General features: G+C 40.2%; 1 protein-coding gene across 5 annotated transcripts in view; it reads right to left on the bottom strand.

Moving 5' to 3' along the window:
* SH3KBP1 (SH3-domain kinase binding protein 1) overlaps positions 1–26,309 on the bottom strand; it is a 274,936-nt gene that overhangs the window by 172,465 nt on the left and 76,162 nt on the right. For all 5 annotated transcript variants that reach the window (XM_014543459.1, XM_014543458.1, XM_005870951.2 and 2 more), the window contains exon 2: positions 20,271–20,394. In XM_014543459.1, the coding sequence (XP_014398945.1) occupies positions 20,271–20,379 (109 nt within the window). In that variant the 5' untranslated portion in view covers positions 20,380–20,394. The remainder of the gene's footprint in view (positions 1–20,270; positions 20,395–26,309) is intronic.

The following is a 26,309-nucleotide window of genomic DNA, read 5'->3' on the forward strand; positions in this document are numbered from 1 at the left end:
GCCATCACTGTCCTAAGGCTTAGGAAGAGCCACACTCAAGGGGCCAAAGAGCCACATGTGGCTCGTGAGCCGCAGTTTGCCGACCACTGCCCTAGACTGTTGTGCAAGACAGACACTTCCTTATGACCTAAGCCATGTTAAACAAGAGTATCTGAGAGTTGTAGCCAAGAGCCCACTAACCAGCACAGTATCTGCAAGTGGGGGTGAGGGGTGAGAAAAACAAGGAGGGCAGCCCATCCCAGAGGTTAGGTTTGGGGCCTTGTATACTTTGAGACATTGGCTGAGCCTAGTAGTGAGTAGACACAGTAGAAGAGGCCAAAGACAGAAGCATAAAATAGCTTGCATTTAAGAAGGCGGAGAAGAGGAGTCAGCAAAATAAAACAGAAAGAGGAAGAGTGGGGGTGAGGGGGCAAATACAGAGGCACAGAGGCAAAGCAGATGTTTTCACAAAGACAGTAACCCAACATACCGGGAGGCATCAGCAGTGGCAGGACAGAGGAAGAGGTCTGATAGACCTGGGTTCCAATCCAAACTACACCACTCACTAGAAGTGTGGCCTTGGATAAGTCACAGGAACTCTCTGGGCCTCACTTTTTCCAACTATAAAATGAGGACAATACTACCATCTTCTCAGGGTTGTTAGAAGATGGCCTAGATATCTTTACTACAATACTCTGTGCAGTCAGGTGTACCACAGACCACATTTACACACTAATTTTTCCCCCTCACTATATCCATGCCCTTTGTCACATGAGTTTACAGTATCTCCTTTCAAGACAAAGTAGATTCCCCCACCTACCCACCCACACACCATGTGACTTGTTTTGGAAAACAAAGTGAAGTGGAAGTAGCCATGTGCCAGTTTAGAGCCCAAGTCCCAAGAGAACTCAGATGTTCCTACTGGCTCTGTTGCATGTTCACATTGTCATGCAAATGTGCTCAAACTAGCCTGCTGGAGCATTTGAGTCTCCCCAGGCATGCACCTGAGCTCAAGATAAATGCCAGCTGACCTCCAGACATTGAGAAAGCTCAGTCAAAATCAGAAAAGATACCCAGCTAGCTTCTAACAGACCCCAGACTCCAAAGCAATAGATGCTTATGCCACTGAGGTTTAGTGGCTGTTTGTTATGCAACATTATTGAGGCAACTGATGACTGACACAATGCTTGGCACACAGCAGGTCCTCAAAAATGTTTAAAACTCACACTCCATGAGGATAAAGGCTACAAATATACTGTATTATTATTCTTTCCTGGAAAGTTAAGTGTTATTTCTCCTGACTGTTCCTCCATGTTTACCAAGGCCCAAATGGCTAACAAAAGTTTTAGGCAGATTTTTTTTGAAGTTTTCAAAAACACTAATTTTAAAGGAGAGGTTCATCTCCTGCTTATTGTATGCTTATCTTTAGCAACAAGTGCAAATGGAAAATGAAGCAGAAAGAAAGCTCTCCTGACATAGAATTCTCTTTTCCAAGCCATCCTTGATTTCTCAAAAAAAGAAAACACACAATGTAACTGAGAAAGGGTAACATATGACATGTCAACTGTAATCGTTAGTGTTTAAAATTTCTTAGCTCATGGTGGGTAGAAGGTGTAGGGTATGTGACATATTGTTCTGATCCCTTAATTATAGTAAAACATACATAACATAAAAAAACAGTTTAAACACCTTTATAAGGGTACAGTTCAGTGGCATTAAGCACATTCTCATCATTGTATAGCCATCACCACCATCCATGGCCAGAATTTTTTCATCTTTCCAAACGGAAACTCCATACCCATTAAACATGAACTTACCATTCCCCTGCCCCCAGCCTCTGGCAACCACCCCGCTATTTTCTGTCTCTATGAATCTGACTATTCTAGGTATGATTCTAGGGAATCATACAGCATTTGTCCTTTTGTGATTGGCTTATTTCACTTGGCATAATGTTCTCAAGTCCATCCATTTTGTAACGTGAGTCAGAATTTCTTCCTTTTTAAGGCTGAATAATGCTTCAACCTTTTGCCTACTGTGAATAATGTTGCTATGAACATGGGTGTATAGGCATCTGTTCAAGTCTCTTTTCATTCCTTTTTATATATATTTATTAAAACTTTATTTTGAAATATTAAACATGTTAAAAGAAACACATCACTTAGCTAGCAGTCTTCAGGCATCATCTAACAAGGTTGGCAGGATATGATTGGCACCAAGAGTTTGCAATTCAATCCAATTTACCATGAATGGTTATATCCCACATTCATTGAAATAAACATGGAGGTGATATAAAAAAAACTTAGGGAGAGCTAGGATGCTGCAGCATGCTGAGCTGAATGTAAAGTGAACCACATCTCACCATCCAGCCAACCCTGTGCAGTAAAGAAGCCGCGCTGTTGTGCAGTGAGTGAGAATGGGTGGTTTACAAAAGGCAGAAACACTGTTTTGACTTCATTACTCAACAAAATCACCATGGGGCTTTCTCAGCTAAAAACCAGAATACTCTGAAAGCTCTCCAGAAGCTTCTGACAGGTCATGTGGGACCTGGTTCCTTCAGCAAATCTTTGCAGCCTATAGGAGCGAGAAATGGGCTACAGATAGTATGAGAATAAACCCCAATATTCCTTCCTGGGGGTCCTGGAAAGGGTTTAAAAGACAAGAGTGAGATCCTTATGCTTGTCAACATTCCAAAAGGCTTAATGGCCAAAAGGGGGTAAACAGGTTAAAATGCTTTGCAGGACTACATATAAATAGCACCGTGACTCTAATCCATAGAACCAGTTATGTGCTAATGAAGATACAGGAATTTGTCACCCAAAGGAACAAAAACTTTTAGAAAGGGTCCCTGGACTAAAAAATACTAGAAACTTCTCTATCAACCTTTCAACCTGCAGATGAAGGAGCTGATGCTTCAAAAGGTGAAATGATCTTCCTAAGATGGCTACTGGCTGGTAGAGCTGACATTTATATGTATGTCCCATGACTCCTCAGTTTCTGAATCATCCCGGGCAGAAGTATGAGGGAGAAAAAGAAATATCAATGGTTTTCCAGCCTCAACAAACTTCCAGTCAGGCTCTAAGCCACTGAAAAGCAACAGGATATTTGTCAACTGCTATCAAATGCTGCTGGTTATCCAGGCCCGGCTGCCTCTGGCCATATGCAATCTAAAGATTGAAAGGGAAGCCATTCAGGCCTGTGTGCTTTTGTTTGTTTTGTTTTGTTTTGTTTTGTACAAAGCTGACATTCGTCAGCTCTAATAAATGATCACTTTCCATTTTCCACTTCAACTTGGGCTTTTCATAGAAGGAGTTCATACATCAATATGAATAGATCGATACAGTTCATAATTTATGAAGATATGGAAGGAGAAGAAATTGATCCTGTGGAACCACCCAACTGATGCTTGCTTCTCTTTCTCTCTTCCTTCTTGCCACCTAGGTTTGGTCATTTTTAAATTTATGAACACCTCCACCTGAGAGGATAGTAGGGAGTGAGAAAAGTGAAATACCACCCTGCGTAAGCCTTTCTAATAAAAGATTGATAGTTAAACTGCAGAATGGTTTCTGTGTAGCATCCCTGCATTTCAATGATCCATGTTATTCCTGTCAAGCCTGCATGATGTAAATAAGAGCTAATGACAAACACATACATATGCACATATATACACATACCTGTTTCAGAATGGGATGGGGCTTAAAGAGTAAGGCATCACTGAGAGAGGGGTGGAGCGAGAGCCAGGGGAAAAGGGAAGGAAGAAAGGAAAAAGGCAAGGAGGAAAGGAGGCTCTTAAACATGACTGTGAATTGTACACAAATTCTGTGAAAGATCAGAGCTCTAAAGCCAAAGCTTAGGAGGACAGTGTGAAGTACTTTTTTAAGTGTAAATATATGTACAAAATAGAATCACAATTTCCATTCCTGGCTCATCTTGGTTTGCTTGACCCTGTCACACAGTGTCAGACACATTGGTAACTCAGTTACTTTTACTCTGTGCATAACTTCAAGGTTCTTACTTTTTATCTCAATGATTTAGTCAAAAGTAAATTGCAAAGGAAGCTAATTTTTCTAAAAAAAAAACCAAACTATTCCCAGCGATATTATCAAAGAGTTGCTTTAAAGCTTTTTAAAAATCAAACATTAAAAAAAACTGGTATCATTTTTTCCTAAACGATGTTTTTTTAAAAGATCACTATTAACAGTATGCTTGTGTTTATTTGCTTGCTTTAATCTGTCAAATACCATGGCCTAGAAAAGGGTTAAAAGAAAAAAGGAGAAAACTCAATAGCAAACGTTCTGAAAATACTATTTTCCTTTGTAAGGAATGACAATACTGAATAATCCATCTAAATGGGCCCTGGGGACTGGAGAAAGGGAAGGGAGGAGGAAGCAAGAGAGAGTGAGGGGGAGGGAGGTTCCTTGCTCCAGAGTTCCAGCATCTTCAACCAGCCAACCAGAGGTGGTTACACAGGTAGATTTTACTTAAACTGAAACGTGAAAACACAATACTAATCACTGGTAACTCAAAATAGTGGGTTCCTGACAAGCAAAATTAACACACAATCACATAATCCAACCACCTCTTATGATTAATATTTTCACTTTCTCTCCCTGGCTTTGATAATGGTGACGGTGAGCACTCAAATATTACAGAGGGAAAAGCCAGGAAGGAAAAAAAATAAGGCTAAGTCTGACCAGTGCACTCTAACAAAAGAAGACTAAATAGATTGTTGTATGTAAAATAGACGGAACTTTGTATAGTTTCATTTAGAAAACCTTGTGGACGATTATAAAATCAAATACAGATTAAAATGATCACATAAACTCTAAACCTGCCCTCACCCTGGATATATTCTCCCACTTTCATCTCATTATACCAGGAAACATGAAACCTTTCAGAGCCTTCTCACAAACACAGTTACCCTTATAACTTAATTCTACTTTCAGTCTTGTTACTCGAGATCTGGTTCAAATTCTCTCCTTTGGAAACATAGTTCACTTTCTCACTCTCTACTAATGGCCCTTTATCAGGCCTAGAGCTAGATTCAGTACTTACTGTCATGATCCACTTTCCAAAACAGACACTTAATATGTTTCCTCTCTCCCTCAGCACTCAGTCACTAAAGACAAGTTCTCTGAATCATGGAATTTCAGCAGCTTTTTCTCCTTAAATATAGAACTTAAGCCTATTCTCCCTCTGGTAGTTTTCCTTTTGGGAACTTGTTTTCAACAGGGTGAGTGTTTAAGCAAAAGTACATATTTCCATACAATAACTAAACTTGGTTCCAAGATTAATACGATGTGGCTTCTTCCTTCAAGGAAGTTACACTCAAATAAGGAAAATCAAAATCTAAACATGTGTGCAAATGCACACACACGCATATACAAAGAAAAATATAAGTATATTAACAATAAAATGTAGCCACAGTGTCCAAAAATAATCATTTAAGATTAGCCATTCACTAAGACTTCTCTGATACTATTATTTGTATTACTGCAGATATTTTTGTAAGATGAAGACAGCAAAAGACAGACTTTCTATGTCTGCCTTTATTGGTGTCTTGGGTATGTCATTTTTCACTTCTTCCCACCTCAGTTTCTTTATATTTAAGATGGACTGATAATAATGCTTCTCCTACTACCCTTCACAGGGCTAATCTAAGAAGTGAAAGAGTCTTTAAGTCTCTCTCTCTATATATAAACTGTAAAGTTCTATCCAAGTTAATTTTTGTTTATAAAACATCTTATTCAAATATAATATTTTGTCATTTCAATTTCTCCACCCTCTGAAAGCTAGTGACTGATACACACTAAGAATTATCCTAGTATTAAAGGGAAACACTTTATAATGAACAAGAGCACTCCACAAAGGGCTATTATAACAGAAAAAAATCAAAAGTTAAGTTCATCTGTGGATCAGCAATAGGAAAAAAAATATGAGAGGAAAAAACATCCTATTTACTAAAGCCAACAATAACCACAATCTGTGTAGGAGTAACATTATAAAGAGTAAGCAGGACTGCACAAATAAGCCACACTGACACTTGACTTAACAGAGTAAGCAAGCCCTATGCCCCTGGATCACTAGAATCAGCTCTTTAGAAGTCAGAAGGGGGATACATGTTTGATTTTTGTGATATGTTTGCAATTTTGGTTCACTGTGATGTTTGGGGAGGAGAAGCGAGGGGGAGAAAGGTTTTCATTTATGCACTTGTATATAGAGACCATTTGATGATACAATAGAAAACTTAAAAATGGTGGGGAAATATCAATTCTTTCTAAATTGACTTGTAATTTTAAAGTAATTCAAATCCAAATTGCAATGGAATTTTTTAAAACTTGATAACATGGTTTTAGAATAAACAAGTGAGAATAGCTAAAATATTTTTGAAAATAAAGAGTAATAATGGGAAGGACACAAGCCCTACCATATGTTAAAATGTATTATAAAGCCATCCTATCTAATAATAGACGAACATGGTAATTGACCGTACCTTTGCTACGCCTCCCATCGGCTAATCAGCATGATATGCAAATTAACCGTCAACAAAGATGGCAGCTAATTTGCATACTGACCGTGATAGAAAGCCAGGCCGCAGGCAAGGCGACACCCGGGACCCAGGAGCCGCCCTGCCTGCGGCCTGTGATCCTGATGGTGATCGAAAAGCCTGGCCGCAGGCAAGGCAGCACCCTGGGACCCAGGAGCCTCCTTGCCTGTGGCCCGTGATCCTGATCGTGATCAGAAAGCTGGGATGCAGGCAAGGCGGCTCCCCAGGACCCAGGAGCCGCTCTGCCCACAGCCTGTGATCATGATCATGATCGGAAAGCTGGGCTGCAGGCAAGGCGGCTCCCAGGGACCCAGGAGCCGCCCTGCCTGCGGCCCGTGTTCCTGATGGTGATCAGAAAGCCTGGCCGTAGGCAAGGCGGTACCCCAGGACCCAGGAGCCGCCCTGCCTGCGACCTGTGATCCTGATGGTGATCGGAAAGCCGGGCCGCAGGCAAGGCGGCACCCCGGGACCCAGGAGCCCGTCAGCGAGGTCTGCAGGCGAAGCAGCATTCAAACTATGAGGGGGAAGGTGGAGGGCGGAAGGAGCTACAGGAGCAGCTCTGACCGGAGACTGAAGACTCCCGCCGGAGCAAGGAGCAAAGACTGAAGGCTCCAGCCACAGCGAAGACTGTGTCCAGAGTGAAGATGGAAGGCGGTGGCCAGAGTGAAGGTCTGGGTCCCGGGTGCCAGAGAAAAACTGGTGCTGGCAGCCAGGGAAAAGAAGGCCTATTGCATGAATCTTCGTGCAACGGGCCTCTAGTAATAGATAACTATCTTGATACAAAAATAGTGAGACAAATTAATGATACAGAATCAAAAGTCCTGAAAAAGGCACTTATATATAATAACATTATATGATAAATGAGGTGACTATTTCAAAATAAAAATCAATTTGCATAGTAACCCCATACTATACATCAAAATTCCCTATAGATTAAAAATTAGAAGTAAAAAATGAAGCCAATACATAGATGCATGGAACAGACTGACAGATCTTAGAGGGGAATGGAAAGAGATTAACCAAAGAACTTATATACAGATATGCATAGCCTAGGGACACAGATAATATTGTGGTGAAGGCTTGAGTGGAGAGGGGCAACAATAAAAAAAATTTAAAAAGAAAAAAAATGAAGTCAGGAGAATAGAAATTAGGTGAGGATTTATTCAGAGAAATCATAAAAGAAAACATGAATATACTAATCTGCATAAAAATGTACTATTTCTGTACATCAAAACCTATTGTAAACAAAATGAAAGCCAACAAATTGAGAAGCACAATTTGCCATAAATGACAAAGAAATAATACATGAATCAGTAAGAAAAATAGAAAAATCTTAATATAAGAGTGAAGAATGTGAACAAATGACAGAGAAAAATGTTCAAGCACTCGAGTAATCAAAGAAATTCAAGCTTAAAACACTAATAAGCATTCTTCCTGCTTCTGGTGGTGGTGCAAGCCTTCAAAAAATCAATTTGATAATAATAACTAAAAGTCCCATAAAATATATACATGCTTTTGCCTGATAATGCCATATTTAAGAATCTTTCCTAAAGAAAGCATCAGAGTTGCAGATAAAGATTGATGAGCAAAAATAGCCAACACAGAGTTTCTGACAATGGCAAGAAAAATTGGGACCATAAGTGGATTCTTCCCTTTCCAGCAAAGACCCTATGAAGCACAGAATTTCAAAAATATAAGAGGTTTAGCTTATAAATTGCAGGGAATCTCATTTTTTTCTCAAGAAATGAACAATAGAATGCCATAGTCAGTTCTCTACCCTTCTCAAATCGATTATCTAATATTTAGGTCATCCCCTGCAAAACTGTCTTTTTGATCCCTCAGACTCACTATCTCCTAGGCAACTGATTGAATAAAGAAAATATAAAGCTTCACTGAGAGATATATAATTTTAAAGACTTGAATAAATGGAACGTCACATCTTGTCCCTCAGCTGGGAGTGGGTAGTGGTATGGGATGTGAAAGAGAATGAGACAGACAGACAAGCACAGCCAGATACTACATTTTAACACCAATTTGTGTGGTAATCTTTTTTTTAAAAAAACAGCTTTATGGAGATATAATTTACATATCATAAAATTCACCTATTTTCAGTGTACAATTATATTTACGGAATTATGCAACCATCATAACTATCTAATTTTAGAACATTTCCATCATCCCAAAAAGAAACCTCATGCCCATTAGCAGTCACTTTCCATTTCCACACCCAGTTCTGGGCAAATGCTAATCACTTTCTGTCTCCAGGGATTTGTCTATTCTGGACATGTCATATAAATGAAATCATACAATGTGTGATCTTTTGTGTCTGGTTACTTTCACTTAGCATAATGTTTTCAAGGCTCATCCATGCTGTAGCATGTACTGGTACTTCATTCCTTTTATTTTATTGTCAGATAATATTCTGTTGTATGGATAAACCAAATTTTGTTCATCTATTCATCAGCTGGTGGACATTTTGGTTGTTTCCATTTGGGGGCTATTATGAAGCATACTGCTATGAACATCTGTGCACAAATTTATATGTGGACATATGTATTCATTTCTCTTGGGTGTGGAATGCTGGGTCATATGGTAACTTTATATCTAACTTTTTGAGGAACTGCCACACTGTTTTCCAAAGCAGCTGCACCATTTTACATTCCCATCAGCAATGTATGGTTCATAGTATTCCCTTACAATCCTTTAAATTTTTAATTCCTCTTATTAGTCGTTTAAATCTCCTCTCCTTTTTTTCTTGATTAGTGTAGCTAAAATTCATCAATTTTGTTGACTATTTCAAAGAACCAACTGTTGGTTTCATTGATTTTCTGTTGTTTTTTTTTATTCTCTATTTTGTTCATTTCCACTCTAATCTTTATTATTTTCTTCTTTCTGTTTGCTTTGAATTTAATTCACCTTTTTCTAGGGTAAAAAGTTAGGCTATAGACAAACCCACTTCTGGGTATATATCCAAAGAAATCACTATCTCGAAGAGATATGTGTACATCCATGTTCACTGCAGAATTATTCACAATAGCCAATGCATGGAACAACCTAAGTGTCCATCGACAAATAAATGAATAAAGAAATTATGATACACATACACACAGAGGAATATTATTCAGCCATAAAAAGGAAATCCTGCCATTTGCCATTTGAGTACATTATGCTAAGTGAAACAAGTCAGACAGAGAAAAACAAATCTTTCATCTTCTCACCACAACAACTAAAAAAAAACCCAAACAACACCTGGTAAGTATGTGAGGTTAAGGAAGTGTTAACTAACCTTATTGCAGTAATCATTTTACAATATATACATGTATCAAATCATCAAAATATACACCTCACCCTAGCCGGTTTGACTCAGTGGATAGAGCGTCAGCCTGTGGACTGAAAGGTCCCAGATTCGACTCTGGTCAAGGGCACATGCCCAGGTTGCGGGCCCGATCCCCAGTAGGGGGCGTGCAGGAGGCAGCCAATCAATGATTCTCTATCATTATTAATGTTTCTAAATCTCTCTCACTCTCCCTTCCTCTCTGAAATCAATAAAAAATATATATTTTAAAAATGCACAACTTAAACTTACATATGTAATATGTCGGTTATATGTCACTAAAACGGGGGGGGGAAGAGAGAATTTAGGTATTGATTTCAGATTTCTTTTAAATATAGGCATTTTCAGCTATAAATTTCACTCTAAGCATTGCTTTAGCTACACGCAGTAAATTTTTGGATGTTGTGCTTTCATTTTCATTCATCTCAAAGTATTTTAAACTTTCCCGTGTGGATTCTTCCTTGACCCACTGGTTATTTAGAAGTATGTTGTTTCATTTCCATATATTTGTGAATTTCCCAAATTTCCTTCTGTTGTTGATTTCTAATTTAATTTCACTGTGGTTGGAGAACATACTTTGTATGATTTTAATCATTTTAAATTTATTGAGACTTCATTTTTAGCCTAGCATATGGTCTGTCTTTGAAAATGCTCCACAGGCAACTGATCAGTGGTTGTTTCATGAAAACGACACTTTATTATTATTTTTCATAAATCTGTTATTTCTTTCCAATGCTCTGGGGTCTTACTAGAAGTTTACCATTAACAACTACTACTGTATTCAGGAAATGACTCCCTACCCTACTTCACTTGATTACTAGCCTCTGCCCCCAAACTTATTTTCTTTCCTCATTTTTATCCTCACAATTTTCTTAAGGGAATTAACGAGAGTTGTCTCCTTATTTTACAGAGTATGAGCTTTGCGTGAAGTCCCACAGAATCTTTGGGGGAGCAGCAGAAGTGGGGTTTGGAATCGGCCAACAGCTTATTCAGGTCTCCAGAGAAACACAAATGGAACAAGCAGCTTAGTCCTCCCCAAATGTTCTCCCTCACACATGAGCACACACATGGGAAGATTCTGGCTTGTGCTCTTTTTCCCTTCCTGGTTGGGGATAAGGAGGGCGGCCCACTTGGCCTTGCTGCTGGGCCCACTCTCGGCGTGACCATGGGTTAGGGACATATTCCATGAAATGTCTTTGTTGTTCAGGACACAAAAGTCCCAGGGCCTCACAAGCACAAAAAGCTACGACTCCAAAGATATAAACTAAGGCTGCAGGTAGCACCAGAGGGACCAGGCTGTGATGCTAGATCAATAGGTGTAATTTGAAGAAATTGAGGAAACTACAGAAGAACAGGCCCCTTTTCCATGGCTTTCTACACATGAGGACAGCTGCTAACTCACTACAATACCTCTAATTAACCTACCAGCTCTCTACCCAGAACAAGTTCTCTTTGGAAGGGAGGATCCCAGTGGTCCTTAAGAAGATCAGTCCCCCAGATCAGAGGAGTGTCCTTTCAGGTCCCTTGGGGAGAGGCTCCATGTCTTCTTGCGTAGCATATTGATGAGTTGTCCCTGCATCAGGTTGAAGGCCACCTCAAGGATTCTATAACTCCAGAACTCTAAAATGGCCAGCTATATGGGTTTTCCTGATGGCCTGTTTCACTAATGGGGAAGAAAGTGAACAAAACCCTTTTTTATGTACATTCAGGTTTTTAATGGTATCAAGAAAAGCTAAGATTACTCATCTTTCAATTAAAACAGACAGAGAAGGCAATGGGATTGTTTGAGTATGTGGAACTACTGTTTTGTCACCACTATAAAATCTACCCCTGCAATCCCAGGTTCCATCCTGACCCAAGTCCCAGGCAGACCTGGCCTCGCGCCATTCGCTGGGTCAGCCAGCTCAGCCCAGTTTTCCTGCCAAAGCCCAGCCCAAGGAGACAGCTCTTAGACCCAAGGATCCAAGAAGCCATCACCGGGGGAAATCCCTTTTAGCTTGTCATTTGAAAAAGTACCCAAAGGACTGGCTTTTCAAGTTTAGATTCGGATTATGTTCTCCAAGCATCATCTAACTTGTGTTTCCAAAGCTACAAGCTTTAGAAGCATCATCAGTCATTTTTCACAGTGCCAACACCATCATCTCTGCTCACTCACTTTAATATTCCCTGTGCAAGGTAGAATCTGAAGATGATCTCAGAGGCGCTTAGATAGCATTTTGCCCTGCATTTTAAAGCCCAGCACATCCCAAAGCAGAATCCTAACTAGTATTCAGTAAAATGTGGTTTGTAATTAAAGATAAACAAGTTTCCCTACCACAGGACAACTGAGAGCCTGCCATATGCTAATGTGCTTGTCAGTCTCTAAGAGGGTGTTAGTGTATGCAGCTGTAGTTAAAATTTATTTGTCCAGAGAGCCAATTTTCTCCACCTCTTTGTCTCCTTATCTCTTCCTCTCTCCATCCCTCTTCTGTAGAATATTTTGCAGAGCTATAATTCCATGCAACATACACTGAGACATGCTGGCCTGGCTTTTATCTGTGTGTGTCACACTTGTTGCACAGTTTTCTCTCTGATGAAAATATACAATAGCATCCCTTTTAGAACATTCCTTGCACAGACAAATTTGGGCACACAGAGATCCAACTCAGGACTGGTAAAAAAATAAATAAATAAATAAGCACTGCATACAACAGTGCCATGTACTTGAACTCAGCACTATCCTTGCAGCCTGGTGTATTACAGAGAACTTGCACAATTCCAGCATTCTGTACCACATGAATCATAAACTCTGCAACATGAGAAATCTCCAGTCACTCCCAATTATATGGACTCTCTGACTTTTAAAAAGTACCTAAGGCTTCATGCCAGCAATATAAAAAAACAAAATAGGAAGTCGGATTTACAAGGAGGTTATGCACAGTGTGTGGAACTCTGAATGCTTTTTCCTATAGAAGCAAAGTCATAAGTGGTGATTAAGTTCCCAGATAAACCCAGCAATGTAGCTACAACAAGGCACATCTGCAATGTCATCAACTAACAAAAAAACAAAAAAAAAACAATTAAATTAAAGAAGAAACATTTTTATTTATCAAGAATACTTAGACTTGGTGGTATACCCAGAGCGGGGCAGAAGGGGCAGCCCATGCCCAGGCAAGAAGGGGCTTCCTGTAGAGAACTGACAAATGATAATAAAGCCAAAAAAGTCAGTTGCCTTTTTATTTCACCACCTGCTGACAACTGAAAACAACATCAGTAATAAAATACTCCTCCTTTGAGGAAAACTGGGTTCAACAAGAAATGAAGAAGCAAAGTTGACCCTTGAATAACTGGGGTTTAGGGGCACCGACCTCCTGCACAGTAAAAAATCTGCGTATAACTACATAGTCAGGGGGTATTTGTAGCTATTAAGGAGGAGATTTTGGCTTCTCTACAGGGATTTTAATGTAATACTTTATTCTGTCCAAATTAATATCTACACCCAGAGTCATGCCTGCAGGAGTCCTGTTCTTATGTTCATCAACAATGATCCTGGTCTGAGGAGGTATAAAAGATTGAACAGATATAGAGAAACAGAGTCTATGAGTTCAATGAGCAAAATTTATCTTTTTTATATTCTCTCTCTTTTTTTTCTTTTTCTTAATTTGTCTTTTTTTTTTTTAATGAGTGGATTTTAGAAGAGAAAGGAAAGGCGCTAAAGAAAACATGTGTGTTACATAGCCAGACATGGAAACAAGCTAAGTGTCCAAGGATGGATGAATGAATAAAGCAGATGTGGGTGGAGATATATATATAATGGAACATTACTCAGCCATTAAAAAGATGAAATATTGTCATTTGCAGTAACATGGGTGGATCTTGAGGGTATTATGCTATGTGAAATAAGTCAAACAGAAAAGGACAAAAACTGGTGATTTCACTCATGTGGAATATAAAACCAAAAGCAATAAACATACTGATAAAACAAAACAAAAACAAACTCATAGATATAGACAACAGGATGATGGTTACCAGAAGGGAAGGAGAGTCGGGAGAAAATGAATTGGGTAAAGGGTGGGTAAAATACATGGTAATGGAAGGAAACTAGACCTTGGATGGTAAGCATGCAATAGAGTACACAGATATTGAGTTACAATGTTGCACACCTGAAATTTATATCATGTTATTAACCAATGTTACCTCAATATTTTTTGTTAATTATCACTTGAGGACATATTTCCATTGATTTTTAGAAAGAGTGGAAGGAAGAGGGAGAGACACAGAGAGAGAAACATTGATGTGGGAGAGATACATCAATTGGTTGCCTCCCGACCAGGGCCAAGGATCAAGCCTACAACCAAGGTACATACATACCCTTGACCAGAATTGAACCCACCACCCTTCCGTCCATGGACCGATGCTCTATCCACCTAGCCAAACCACTAGGGCACCTCAATAATTTTAAAAAATAAATCATTTGTTTTTTAAAAAGAGAGAATGTGTTTAATATAAGAAGTTGTGAGTCTGCGATGGAATTGCATGAATTGAGAACACTAAGTCAGAAGAACCAAAGGCATCTTGTACAAGGTTCACCCAGGGAGAAAGAAAAGATGGGGGAGGAGAAGGAGTTTCCTAGGAGAGCCACCAGGTGGAGCCACCACCACGAAACCACTTCATGGATGGTCCTCTGGATGGACTTGGGTAGAAACCCAGCAGGAGTGCAGAGTAAATCTAAATCAACATTTGTTCCATGGGACACTCATTACTCTAGTGTTAAAAACGCAGAGATTGAAAGGAGATGATAGAAAAAAATCTAAAAACCAGTTTTGTCAATGACTCACACATAAAAATTGTACAGAAAATGTACAATAGCAACACCCCTCCAGAATGGCTTTTTCCACCCATTTCACCACTATCACGGGCCCAAGAGGCAGTACTACTCAGATAAGAAAATGAACAAGGGCAACATATTCTAACAACAATTACTGGCCCTGACACAGGCTCCCAACAGAACCTGTACAGAAAAGCAGTCAGGGATCAGTTACTTTAAATGACCTCTCCATGGTCCCTTTCCTCTCAACCTTTCAAGAACAAAGGCCCACTGGGGGGAAAAGACTATAAATGTATATACAGGTACATTCACACAGATATATGTATTATTGAATAACTATAAATTATATCCATCCACATTCATTGCCAAGTTGCCAGTTTTATTTCCTCATGGGAAAGACCAGCTCAGGTGATAGCCAAAAGCTTGCACACAACAGTAATACCTTTTCTTAACTCTTACACTTCTAGCTATCCATAAAAGCCAGCAATTTAGATCAAATTGACAGGTGGTTTGGAAACTCAAAGAAAAATCTGACCCAACACACCATATTTTCAGATTCCTAGTTAACCGGGGGTAATTCACATTTATTTCTTGAAAAGGAAATTTGAAATGAAAAACATCTTGTTTCTATATAAACAAATCCCCAGATCTCACATCCACCTTAAATAACAAAGCACTGAACAACCAAAGCAGATGACCTTTCCTTTATTGAGGACCACACTCTTTCCATCCTTTGTTTATAGTTTCATGTCAAGCAAAGAGCCTACTGTCTATCAAGATCCAGACCACTGCCTCAGAGACAATACGAGGGTTCCACGCCAACATATGCACATTTGCACACATGTACACACTCACTCATATTCTAATAAACAAGACAAAGGTACCTTGAGAAGACTATTCCAAGTAGCCAAGTAAATGCTAAAGAAATGAAAGCTTGAAATAAACGTTTCCCCTTTAGCAGAAACAAAGGAGGGAGGTCACTATGGCCAGGTCTGTTTAGGGATTATAATGACTAGTGTTGAAATTATAAGGAAAAGAAAAATAAACATTAGGTAAAATTCTTCTGACAGTTACCGGCAGCAGACCAAAATGGAGAGCCCTTCTGTGCAGCAAACACGAGGCCCATATTAATGTTGAAGGGTATGTGTGTGTCACCCATCCACACACAAAATGAAGTCTGAAGAATTTCTGCACTAACTTTTAAAGCAACAGTGTGTCACCAGAGGCAGAGCAGCTGTTGATCCCTCTGTTAAGGAAAACTTTTGAATTAAACCTGTCTGAAGGACGAAACACATGAGAAATGAGCCCACAGAGAAATGTTCTACAATCAAAGTCATATCCACATACCAACTCAGAGAGCAACCCTCCCCCAGTTCAACTTGACTCTCATCTCAGAGCTTCAGTGTTAGAGCATCAGTGTTACAAATAACATCTTTTAAACCATTCGACCTTTCAGCATTAATCTCTGGAAGGGGAGGTAAAATGCAAATGCATAACAAACGTTAAATAAAGATGGTAAAAGCAGTTTATCTTTTGAAAGGCAGATGCCAAGTAGCAGAGCGACTTAAAAAGATAATTATAAAGTACATTTTATATCAAGAGAGCATAACAACAACTATAATAATAATAATAATAATAATAATAGCAAAGAATAATAAATGTGCAAAATACAATAGAGACTTACCAAACACTGAATTCATGATAAACTGGAAATAGAAACAAGGACATATAAAGCCAACCAGAAACTTGCGGAGTGGCTTCACATTCAGAATGACAGAAGTAAGTAAGAGACATATCCCCACATTGCCATAAAAAAGATATAAAATATGCAGCATTTTCTCAATATTCCCCAAGTGATAGAACCAACTGGAATTGCTTGCTGACAGGGCTGAATGGTGTTTTTCTGGTCCTTCTATCGGCCTCAACACCAAGCACAAGGGCAGGCCCATAGTGGGTATGCAGGAAACATGCTATTGAATGCTCATTTGTATCTACACAAAAGTGAGGAAGGAACACTGTCCAAAATTATAGGCAGCAAGAGGTGTTTGGTGAGAGGCAGCTTCCCCATGACGTCCACTAACAAGGCAAGAACTGGGAAACTAGAGCCCTGAGACAGAAGCTGGTCCTTACATAGGCCAGCAGGGGACTGGAGACTTAACCTACCAAATGAATAATGTTGGTCCAGAAACCCAACTAAGGATGAAACCAAATGACTTATTTCATTTTAATTCAAGTAGAAAAGAGTCCATATCCAAATGGACAAAATCCTCCTTGCTCAATTTCAAGTATTATTTAGCATATTTGCTGTTAAACTCAAGGTTTGAAGAATGTATTTTTTATAAAACTCCACCATATAGTGTTACAATTTAGGAGGGGCCATCATTCTCATATGGTTTTAATGACAGAAAAAAACAAAATAATAAATCACTCTCAAAAGGAAACAGACAACCTTTTTCAGTCTGGTTCATGAGAATGACATTTGTCTCCAAGAAAAGTTTTCAGATTTATAGCTGCAATTTGTCAACATTCTGAGTCTGGGATAACTTTAGGATATACAACATCCATGCTGCAACTTGAAATGAAAAATGACTTCTTAGTCCTTGGGAAAGGCTTGTTTTAAACAGGAAGCTCCTTCACTGTGACTCAGGTAAAGCCCAGAGAAGTGGCCAGGGGTGGAGCAAATACAACTGTCCTTACAGTCCTAATGCCTGAAATGGACAGCTGATGACACCCAAGCCATCTGGAGGACCTGCTCTCTCTCTCTCTCTCTCTCAATTTCAGTCACATCTTTTTATCAAATGAAAAGCCTATGGAGTCATTCCAGTACCTCCTTAAATCAACTCTGCAGAAATCTGCAAAAGTTAAAGCTGAAAACTGAAACTAATCACTCCCCAAACTGATTTTTCCACAGTCCTGGCCTTTCTCAAGGCTATGAATAGCTTTCTTCAAACGTGGGGTATCTTTTGACCTTATTATGCAGGTGCCTTGGGAGAGCGAGTTCATCCCACACTGTGAGGCACTACAACCCATTCACCACTGCCAAAAAATGAGGCATGTCCCCAAATGCAAAATTCGCTGGACACAATTGGGCAAACTTCTTCAGCTAAGTCTATCTCAAGTTCAGCACCCAGTGAACTTGACTCATAGAAACAGACTTCACTCTTTCTTTATTAAACCAATGCTAAGCCTATATCAAATGATAAGGCCCATATATAAATAGTCATCTCATCTTTGATAAAGAAAAAGAACTTGTGTTAACTCTTAAATTCTCACAGGGTGGACTCATATACTGTAAGAAATCAAAGCAGGCTGTTACTAAACTCTGAAAGCAACTTCCCTCTATTACAACAGCCATGGACAAAAACATCCAACAGATTTTTTTGGGACAAAGCTGGATAGAAACAAAAGGAAGGAGGAGACTTTGGTCATTTACAAATAACTTATTAAAACTTGAAAAATTGGTTGGACGGAAGTGTTTCCAAGTAACTAGAATCATCCCACAGATTTAGCCTCTGATCCTTGTTTTAAGGAGAAAAAAGTGGTTTTTCATTGATTTGGGGGTGGGAAAAAATGTAGCTTTTGAGCTCAACACAATGAACTATTTATCTGGCCTTACAAGGCCAATCAATCCACCCGCTGTTCAGTATAAGGAGTAGTAGGATCCTGGTAGTCTTGATGGGCGGGGGCAGGGCCGAAAACGACACTGGGCCTGGTACACAATGCTTCCCTTCAACTGGAAATTTATGTTGGGCCCAGGTGACCCAGAGGTCAGTGCGAAGCCTGGGAGAGCATGAAGATGGTTTGCTATATGTTTCATATTTACAGAATGCCCCATGTGCTAAGGTCTCAGAGCCACTGCCAGATTCATTATATAAAATACCTAAGAGTAAAATGTTGATCAGAATCAGGCTGCAGGCCTAAGGTGAAGGTTTAAAAAAGGAACATAGCCAGTAAGCTACTCTTTTTAATTCCATTTTTTGGTTAATGAAAAATTTTATAGGGGACCTCAAAGGCCAGATTTTTAGTTGTAAAGAGACAATTATCTAAAAAAGACAATTATCTAAAAAGTTCGATTTCTTCGTTGATTTAAAGTTCTCAGGTATTTTTTACCAAACTCATCCAGATAATTACCTTAATTCCGTAATTAATTCCTTATCTTGTTAAATTGAATTAATTACCTTAATTGTCTTATTTACTTTACAAAAGCAGGGCTAGCAGAGAGGCCTTGCTGCTCACTGCCCCCAGAAGCATCAGGAGGAAAGGGAGGGCTCAGATCAGCAGGGAAGGTTTGGAGACATGTACAGAGACTCACTGAGCTCTAGCTGTCCAAACCCGATGAGGGCAGGCTGGCCTCAGGAGCTCTGGCACTTATTTGCAAGAATGCAGGAGACACTTTTGGGGACAACTATAGGTTTACAGCAAATTATGCTTAATTCTTAAAATGGGCAATCTCCTGCATTGGTAGGAGAGGAAAGGAGGGGAGGGGAGGGGAGGGGAGGAGAGAGAAGGGGAGAAAAGATCCTATAGCTGCTAACCATTGTGGGCCTCCAGCCAATATTTAATCTGAGTAATTAAAAAAAAAGGAAATGTAACCCAGGGCAGCTGGAGGGGGTAGAGGAAGAAGCAGGAAGGAAAAGAGACACAAAGCAATGGCTCAAGCACTATGATCAATGGACAGTTTATTGGACAAATTCTTACGCTGTCTAAATTTTATGAAAGATTAGGTGTTCTTCCCCATGGTTATGTAAACTTGCCTTCTTTTTTTTTAATGGAACTCTTTGCTAATACATTTCCTGCCCCTACTTTTGAACAGCTCTATATTTCTCTTTAAGGAAGTAATAAGCCTGTGAAAAGCCTGCAGCTGATGCTAACCTACCTCCGGCAGGCTTAATGTCTGCCCTGGTTAATCCACCAGGAGGGCAGGGTCAGGGAAAAACCAGGGAGTCTAGTGTGACCAGAATCTAAAATTGAGTCACATCCTCTCTGCAGCCTTATATTCTCTCTCCTATCATTTCAAACAACAATGTCACCAAGGGGAGGGGGGTACAGGAGAAAACAAAACTCCAACAAGCTGATACCTAAAAATCTGCTTTGAGGTCTCAAAAGAGGGAAACAAGATGGTTAAAGATCTCTTGGTTAGATGGATGGATGAGCTCTACCTTGTATGTACTGCCTCCTGAACTGACAGAGACAAGGTGTGTTCAGGAGCCCAGAAGTTAGAGATAGAAAGACCCTGATAAAGCCTGCCCCTAAATTAAAAAGAGAGCATGGCCATCATGGACACTCAGCCTGCACCATAGCATTCTCTAAAGTCACCTTCCATCCATAGAAACAGATATGAAAGCAAAAGCTAAAGTCCTAGAAAAATCATCATTCACAAATTTAGTTTACTTTCCCACTGTCAAAAAATATTATTAGTTCTCTTGATTATAGTTATTGGATTGTTACTGGCCATGTGTATGTGTGTGTGTCCAAAATGTATACTAAAAAAACCAAAAGGGCAAATGCCAGTCAATTTTTCAGCAACGTGAAATTGGACACAGTTCACCCAGTAGCCTCAGTTTGGGTTTGGGTGTGGGGAAGGGGCTCTTTCCTTTTTTCCATACCTCTCTTATTGGTTCTCAGAATTGTTTCAGAAGACAGCAAAGCATTTCCACTGGACACTTCGTGCATGGGCTTTTCTGGAGCTTTGCTGGAGAGAGGGTCTTTCTTCATCTCTTTCTTTATTTCCTGTGAGGATAGATAAGATGAAAACAAGATTGTAGTTTGGTATTTTAAAATGCTTCTTTGACTATCTTATGCTTCAGTTTTCTGGAAATCAACTATAATGATCTCAACTCAGTATACCATGATGTTTTAAAAACACCATTTTCTATATTTTTGTAGTTTTTTCCCTTAAGTTTCTCAGAGAAGTGTCTGGTCCTATAAAATGAAATGATGGCCAACATGGTGATGTGACCATGGCCATTCCAAGTGACCATAACCACACAGCTGTATGTGACAGCCCATTCTACTTTTTGAACAATGTCAAGCTTTGGCCAAGGGGAGTCATCCCTTAAAAGCCTTATGGTTTCTATTCTTCCCAATAGGGGTTTAGAGAAGTAAATTCCCAAATCACCATTGTGCTCACAATTATGCTAAACCCAAAAGAATATGATTTAAGTGCATTTACAGTCACCAAGTTCCTCTGGCTTTTTAACTCTTGACAAAGAAAAATATAAGGATAATAAGTGAAATAAAGACTGTCATTCTAGGCCTGGGGTCAGCAAACTATAACCTGCCACCTGGTTTTATAAGTAAACTTTCATTAAAACAAAAATGCCTTCGTTTGGTTAAGTATTTTCTACAGCTGCTTTGATGCCACATAGCAGAATTGAGTAGTTGAAAGAGAGATCAAAGCCTAAAATACCCAGCTCTTTACAGAAAAAGTTTGCTCTAGGAGTTCTTGTATCAAAGCTCCATTAAAATATAGATTTTTTAAAACCTGATGGCTGATATAATGATTTCAAATTACTTTAATAATTTACATAATTATTTTCAAAAGCATTATTAGCCTGAAATGATAATAACTCACAAACTGCAGATCTGGAGCAGGGGGTTCCTGAGCTTGTATGAACCCATGATCACAATGACTCAGTGAAAAAGAAAGCTAAGGGCTAGACCCAAAGCATGGCTGAGTGGCAGGAAGGCTCAAGGATGAAAAGTGTTCTTTAGAAAGAACAAAGGGGCAAGAAACGGGGAGGGGCTACGTCTATGGAATGAACATGAAGATGGTAAATTAGGTAGGGGACCACAATTCGGCCTGGGCAGAGGCAGAAAGAAAAGAACAAAAGCTTGTCAAAACACAGCCACTGCCTGGCAGCTTCCTACATACACACCAGAGTTACTATAGTCAAGTCCCAGTTGCTGGATGGCTGGCTGGGTTCACAACAGCCTCGCCCTCCTTCCCTCTCCCTCCCTCCCTCCTTTTCTCCCTCACCAGGGCCCCACCGGAAACCAGCAACTAGGGCTGGCGCTTTGCTGGGTTGAGAGTTTCAGCTGGCACCCCAGGCCAGCACAGCACAAAGCTGTGTGCATTCATGTATATGCACACGGACTCCCACCTCAGCAGCCCCAGCACCTGCTAAAACAGCAGTTGCTGGGGGTTTCTGCAGTTTCACAGGCAGATGGCATCAGGGGACAATCTGCAAACATTGCCTGCCTGAGGCACATGATGGGATGCTTTCTTAGTGGTGGCTGCCAGACTATGGCTCTAGAAGTACAAAAAAAAAAAAAAACCACTGTGGGGGTTCGTTCTCCAACAGCTGGTTCTTTGGGGGTAGAACAGTTGCTCAAATCTCACTTTCCATTGCAGTGTGGATATGACTGGACATCACGTAATGCAGTGATATAGCATCCAATGCCGAGTAGTAATTCAGAGAAATTCAGAGGGCTGGGTGATATGACAAGCAATTGCTTAGCACTAACAGCTAATGGGCTAATGGCACGCAGTTGGGAAAGAGGCAGAAAGGGGCAAATGTTTGAGAGACTGGGGTGGCTATCAGAGATGGCTTTAGAAGCCATGGTTTGTTAAGAATGCTTGCAGCCCAGGCTTCAGAGCAGCACCCCATGCACTTGGAAGGGCTGATCTGATTAAGCAAGTGTTTAAGGGCAGAGAAACCAGCACCAGGAGAGGTGTTGGTTCATAAATCCCAGAGTCCTTTGTCCCCACAATGATTTTTTTACATTTGCCAGATTGAGAAGCCTAATGATGACCAAATTTCTCAAGCTGATTTTTAGATGGAAGCAGGGAGAGGACAAAATATAATGTGCCCTACATTTTTCTGGAGAAACCAATCAGACACATGGGTATGGCAGTACATCTTGCTCTCTGCCCGCACAGCACCCAGATACACCAGGCTCAACATAGCGCCACCCAACCCCAACATCTCCCCTCCATCCTACCCCTTTTCTCTTGGATAAAGGAAGCTATTTTGCTTGCTAGTCCATTATCTGCCCACTTACTCAGGCTGGAAAACCCAGTGTTAGCCCCATATCTAACCAGTCACCCAGTTGGGCTTTATCTACTTCCTCAATTTCTCTGTTTCTCTCCATTCCTCCCATACTGCCTTAAAAACATGAACACCAGCACTAGCTGGTTTGGCTCTGTGGATAGACCCTTAGCCTGGGACCAAAAAGGTCACAGGTTCGATTCCAGTCAAGGGCACATACCCAATCCCTGCTCCCTCCCCCTGTTGGGGCCTGTGCAGAAGGCAACCAATCAGTGTATCTCTCTCACATCTACGTTTCTCTCTGACTCTCCTCCTTCTTTCCACTCTTTCTAAAAATCCATGGGAAAATATCCTCCGGTAAGGATTACAAAAAAACATGAACACCAGGCAAAGAACTTGAGTAGATATTTTTCCAAAGAAGATATACAGATGGCAAATAATCTCATGACTACATGTTCAACACCATTAGTCATTAGGGAAATACAAATCAAAATCATAATGAAATACCCCTTCATACCCACTAAGATGGCTGGATTTTTTTTTATATGAAAAGGAAAACAAGTGTTAATGAGGGTGTGGAGAATTGGAAACCTTGTACATTACTGGTGGGAATGTAAAATGGTGCAATCTGTGGAAAACAGAACTACCATATTACTAAACAATTCCACTCCTAGGTATACCCAAAGAACTGAAAGCAGGGACTCAAATAGATACTTGCATGACAACATTTACTGCAACAGAGCTCTCCTGCTACACCTCGCCTCTCAGGAAAAAACTGCTGTCCTGGCTATAGCAAGGAGACTCAAAATCACCCCACCTTGCCTCCAGTGGAAATCTTCACTTCCCACCATGCCTGAAGAATGCAATACTGCTTTATCCATAAGCCCATGAGTACTGAGGCCCAAATCCTGGAAGTCTCTTATCATCGATACACAAAAAGCTCTTTGTTGCAGAGGAGGGTGGAATTGGCATTGGAGTAACTCCTGCCTCCAGCTGCCAGCATCTGGCTACCTGGAGCTCTCCAAGGTTCTGATCCAGGTGGTAGGACACTGGATTTCCTAGGTTTGAGTATTTCTAGCCCCCAACCCTCAACTCAGTTTTTTGTTTGGGTTTTTTTTTTTTTTTTACCACTAGGCCTATACTTTTAACCATATTTTAAGAACCTGGATCCCAGTGGTAGAGGCCACACCCTGGGCCAGATGTGTGGGCCATAGGGGCTTATAGAAATCATACATGTCTACATATATAAATCAGAATTATTGTACTTACTTTAAAACACTAAAGAATAGTTGGGTATCGGCAAAACTCTTTAGGAGATAAAGGAAATCCAGTTTCTCTTTATCTCAAATATGATGCTTTAACAATGGAAACTCGGCATGTACAGTAAAATTAAGGCCATCAATAAGATATCGATGGTGCATCGACACTTGAGCTGTGTGGCAAGGACTGCCCAAGTAAAAAGAGAGGAAGACTCATACCATTCCTGCTTCCCAAAGCACTATGCAAGCACTATGCTGTTCAGAGCCCAAGATGGCTCCCCCCCCATCTGGAGGCCATAAAGCCCCAATAATGCCACTCTAGCAAAAATTCTCTGTGACACATTTAGCAACCTGCAAACAGCAGCCTCATTGGGCAAATGCATAATTTGCATGCAACTGGGAACTAAACTAGCATAGTCTGCTTTCTGATAAGTGGAGTTGCCAGAATGTGGCTGGCTGCTGAGCCAAGTTGGCTACTTTTCTCCCCTCCCTCCCCATCCATTACATACTATGCATATGCTGGGTTGAACCTTAATTTCTTTCAATTAACCAAAATACCACACAGTAAAACACCAATGAAGGACCAGTTTGGGGGCCCTCCCCTCCTCTTATTCTTTATGTCTTCCACCAACCTTGACCCAAGTTACAACACAGGCTTCATGGTAAATGGAAAGAATGATGCTATGAGTTTTTAAAAAATGGAACTCATATACTTATTTGCATAGTTCATTGAAATGAACAATAGGCTGGTGAAGACCTGGGAGGTTACAGGGGCTGGGCAGAAGGGGATAAAGGGGGGGAATGGGAGACATCTGTAATACTGTCAATAATAAAATAAATATGTTTTAAAATGGAACTAGTCCTGGCATCATCATTTATTAGATGGGTGACCTTGGGGGCAATACTGAAAGACTCTAAGCAGCAATTCTGTCTCTAAAAGAAATCTAATGCTAAGTGTTTTGAAATCACAGAGGTATCTTCAGAATCAAACAGCAAATTGGAGAGTAGTATACAAATTATTTATTGCCATTATTAATGTCATCATTAAATAGCAAGTGCTATAAAAAGAACTACACCTAACAACACAGATGAACTTCACAGTGAGAATGTTGAGTGAAAGAAGCCAGACCAAAAATATGACATACTGTATGATTCCACTGATGTGAAATTTGACAATAGATAGGACTAATCAATGGTGAGAGATCTCTGAACAGCAGTTACCCTGTTCCTGTCAGGTACTGACTGTGAAAGGTACAAGAGAGCCTGCTGGGAGGATGAAAATGTTCTATAATTTGGTCTGGGTGATAGTTGCACAGATGTACACACACCTAAAAATTCATTGAACTGTATTTCTAAGATCTCTGTACTTCACTATATGCTATTTCAATTTAAAAGAACATAAACGCTTAAATCAGAAGACAGATTCTTTTTAATCAAAATGTGCTCATATTTTGTCCTAGAAGGTAAAAAACATGAAAAGCTAGTGCTTGGGTCTTTTAAAATTCCTATCAGGGGGAGTAAAGCTTTCTGGGATCAACATTAAGGAAATGTATGATCAGGATGTGCCAGATGCACCCTCCTAAGTGCATGAGCCAAGGGGCATCTCATCTAACTGACACAACCAGCTGAGTGTCCCGCCACATCCTTTCTCTACATCTCAGCTGCTTTCCTCGTGTCTTGCAGTATTTCCTTCTCTCCTGCCACCAATAGTACGGGCACATGGAGCAGGCTGTGCCTTGGCCTGCCAGAAATGCTGGTCCTGGGCTTTCCTCTGCCTTAGAGTGATGTTTAGCAGGGTCCCCTCACTCAGGGTAGATGCAAGGCAGAGCAAAGAGGTGTCATTCCTCAGCATGCCCTGGTCTGTTTCTCTCTGGAGGTAAGGCTTCCTTTACAGCCAGATATGGCTGTGGAATCACAGCTGTGCCCCTACACTAGTTCATGGAAAACCTTTTGCAATATTACCACTGGCAGGAGATAAAAGAAAATCTCTAAAAACAAACCCTTACACCAAATCTACTTATCAAGAGAGTTTTGAATAGCTACAGAATCCTAGAATAGCACATTGCCTCCCCATGCATATCTTCCTGCCCACCCCACGCAAAAGGCAAGTTGGAGCAGCAGCCACCCCAAATGTCCTCTGCTTGCAGAACTGTGCTTTCCCAGCATTTGGCTCCCTTCATGAAAGGCCAGTCAGCCTCAAAAGTCCTGGGAAGACACCGCAAGTATGCTGAAAGCAACAGCAGAGCACCAAGAAGCTTCAGCTGCATTTGTAAGATTCTGTTTCTTTAAAATATATATATCTCATTAGCACAATTTTCAAAAAATACCCATGCTGTTGAACCATGAAATGGAACAACTTCATTAGACACAACTGTAGAGAAAAAAAAATATATCT

The sequence above is a fragment of the Myotis brandtii genome, unplaced genomic scaffold, assembly GCF_000412655.1.
Source record: "Myotis brandtii unplaced genomic scaffold, ASM41265v1 scaffold326, whole genome shotgun sequence".
NCBI classification, from domain to species: Eukaryota; Metazoa; Chordata; class Mammalia; order Chiroptera; family Vespertilionidae; genus Myotis; species Myotis brandtii.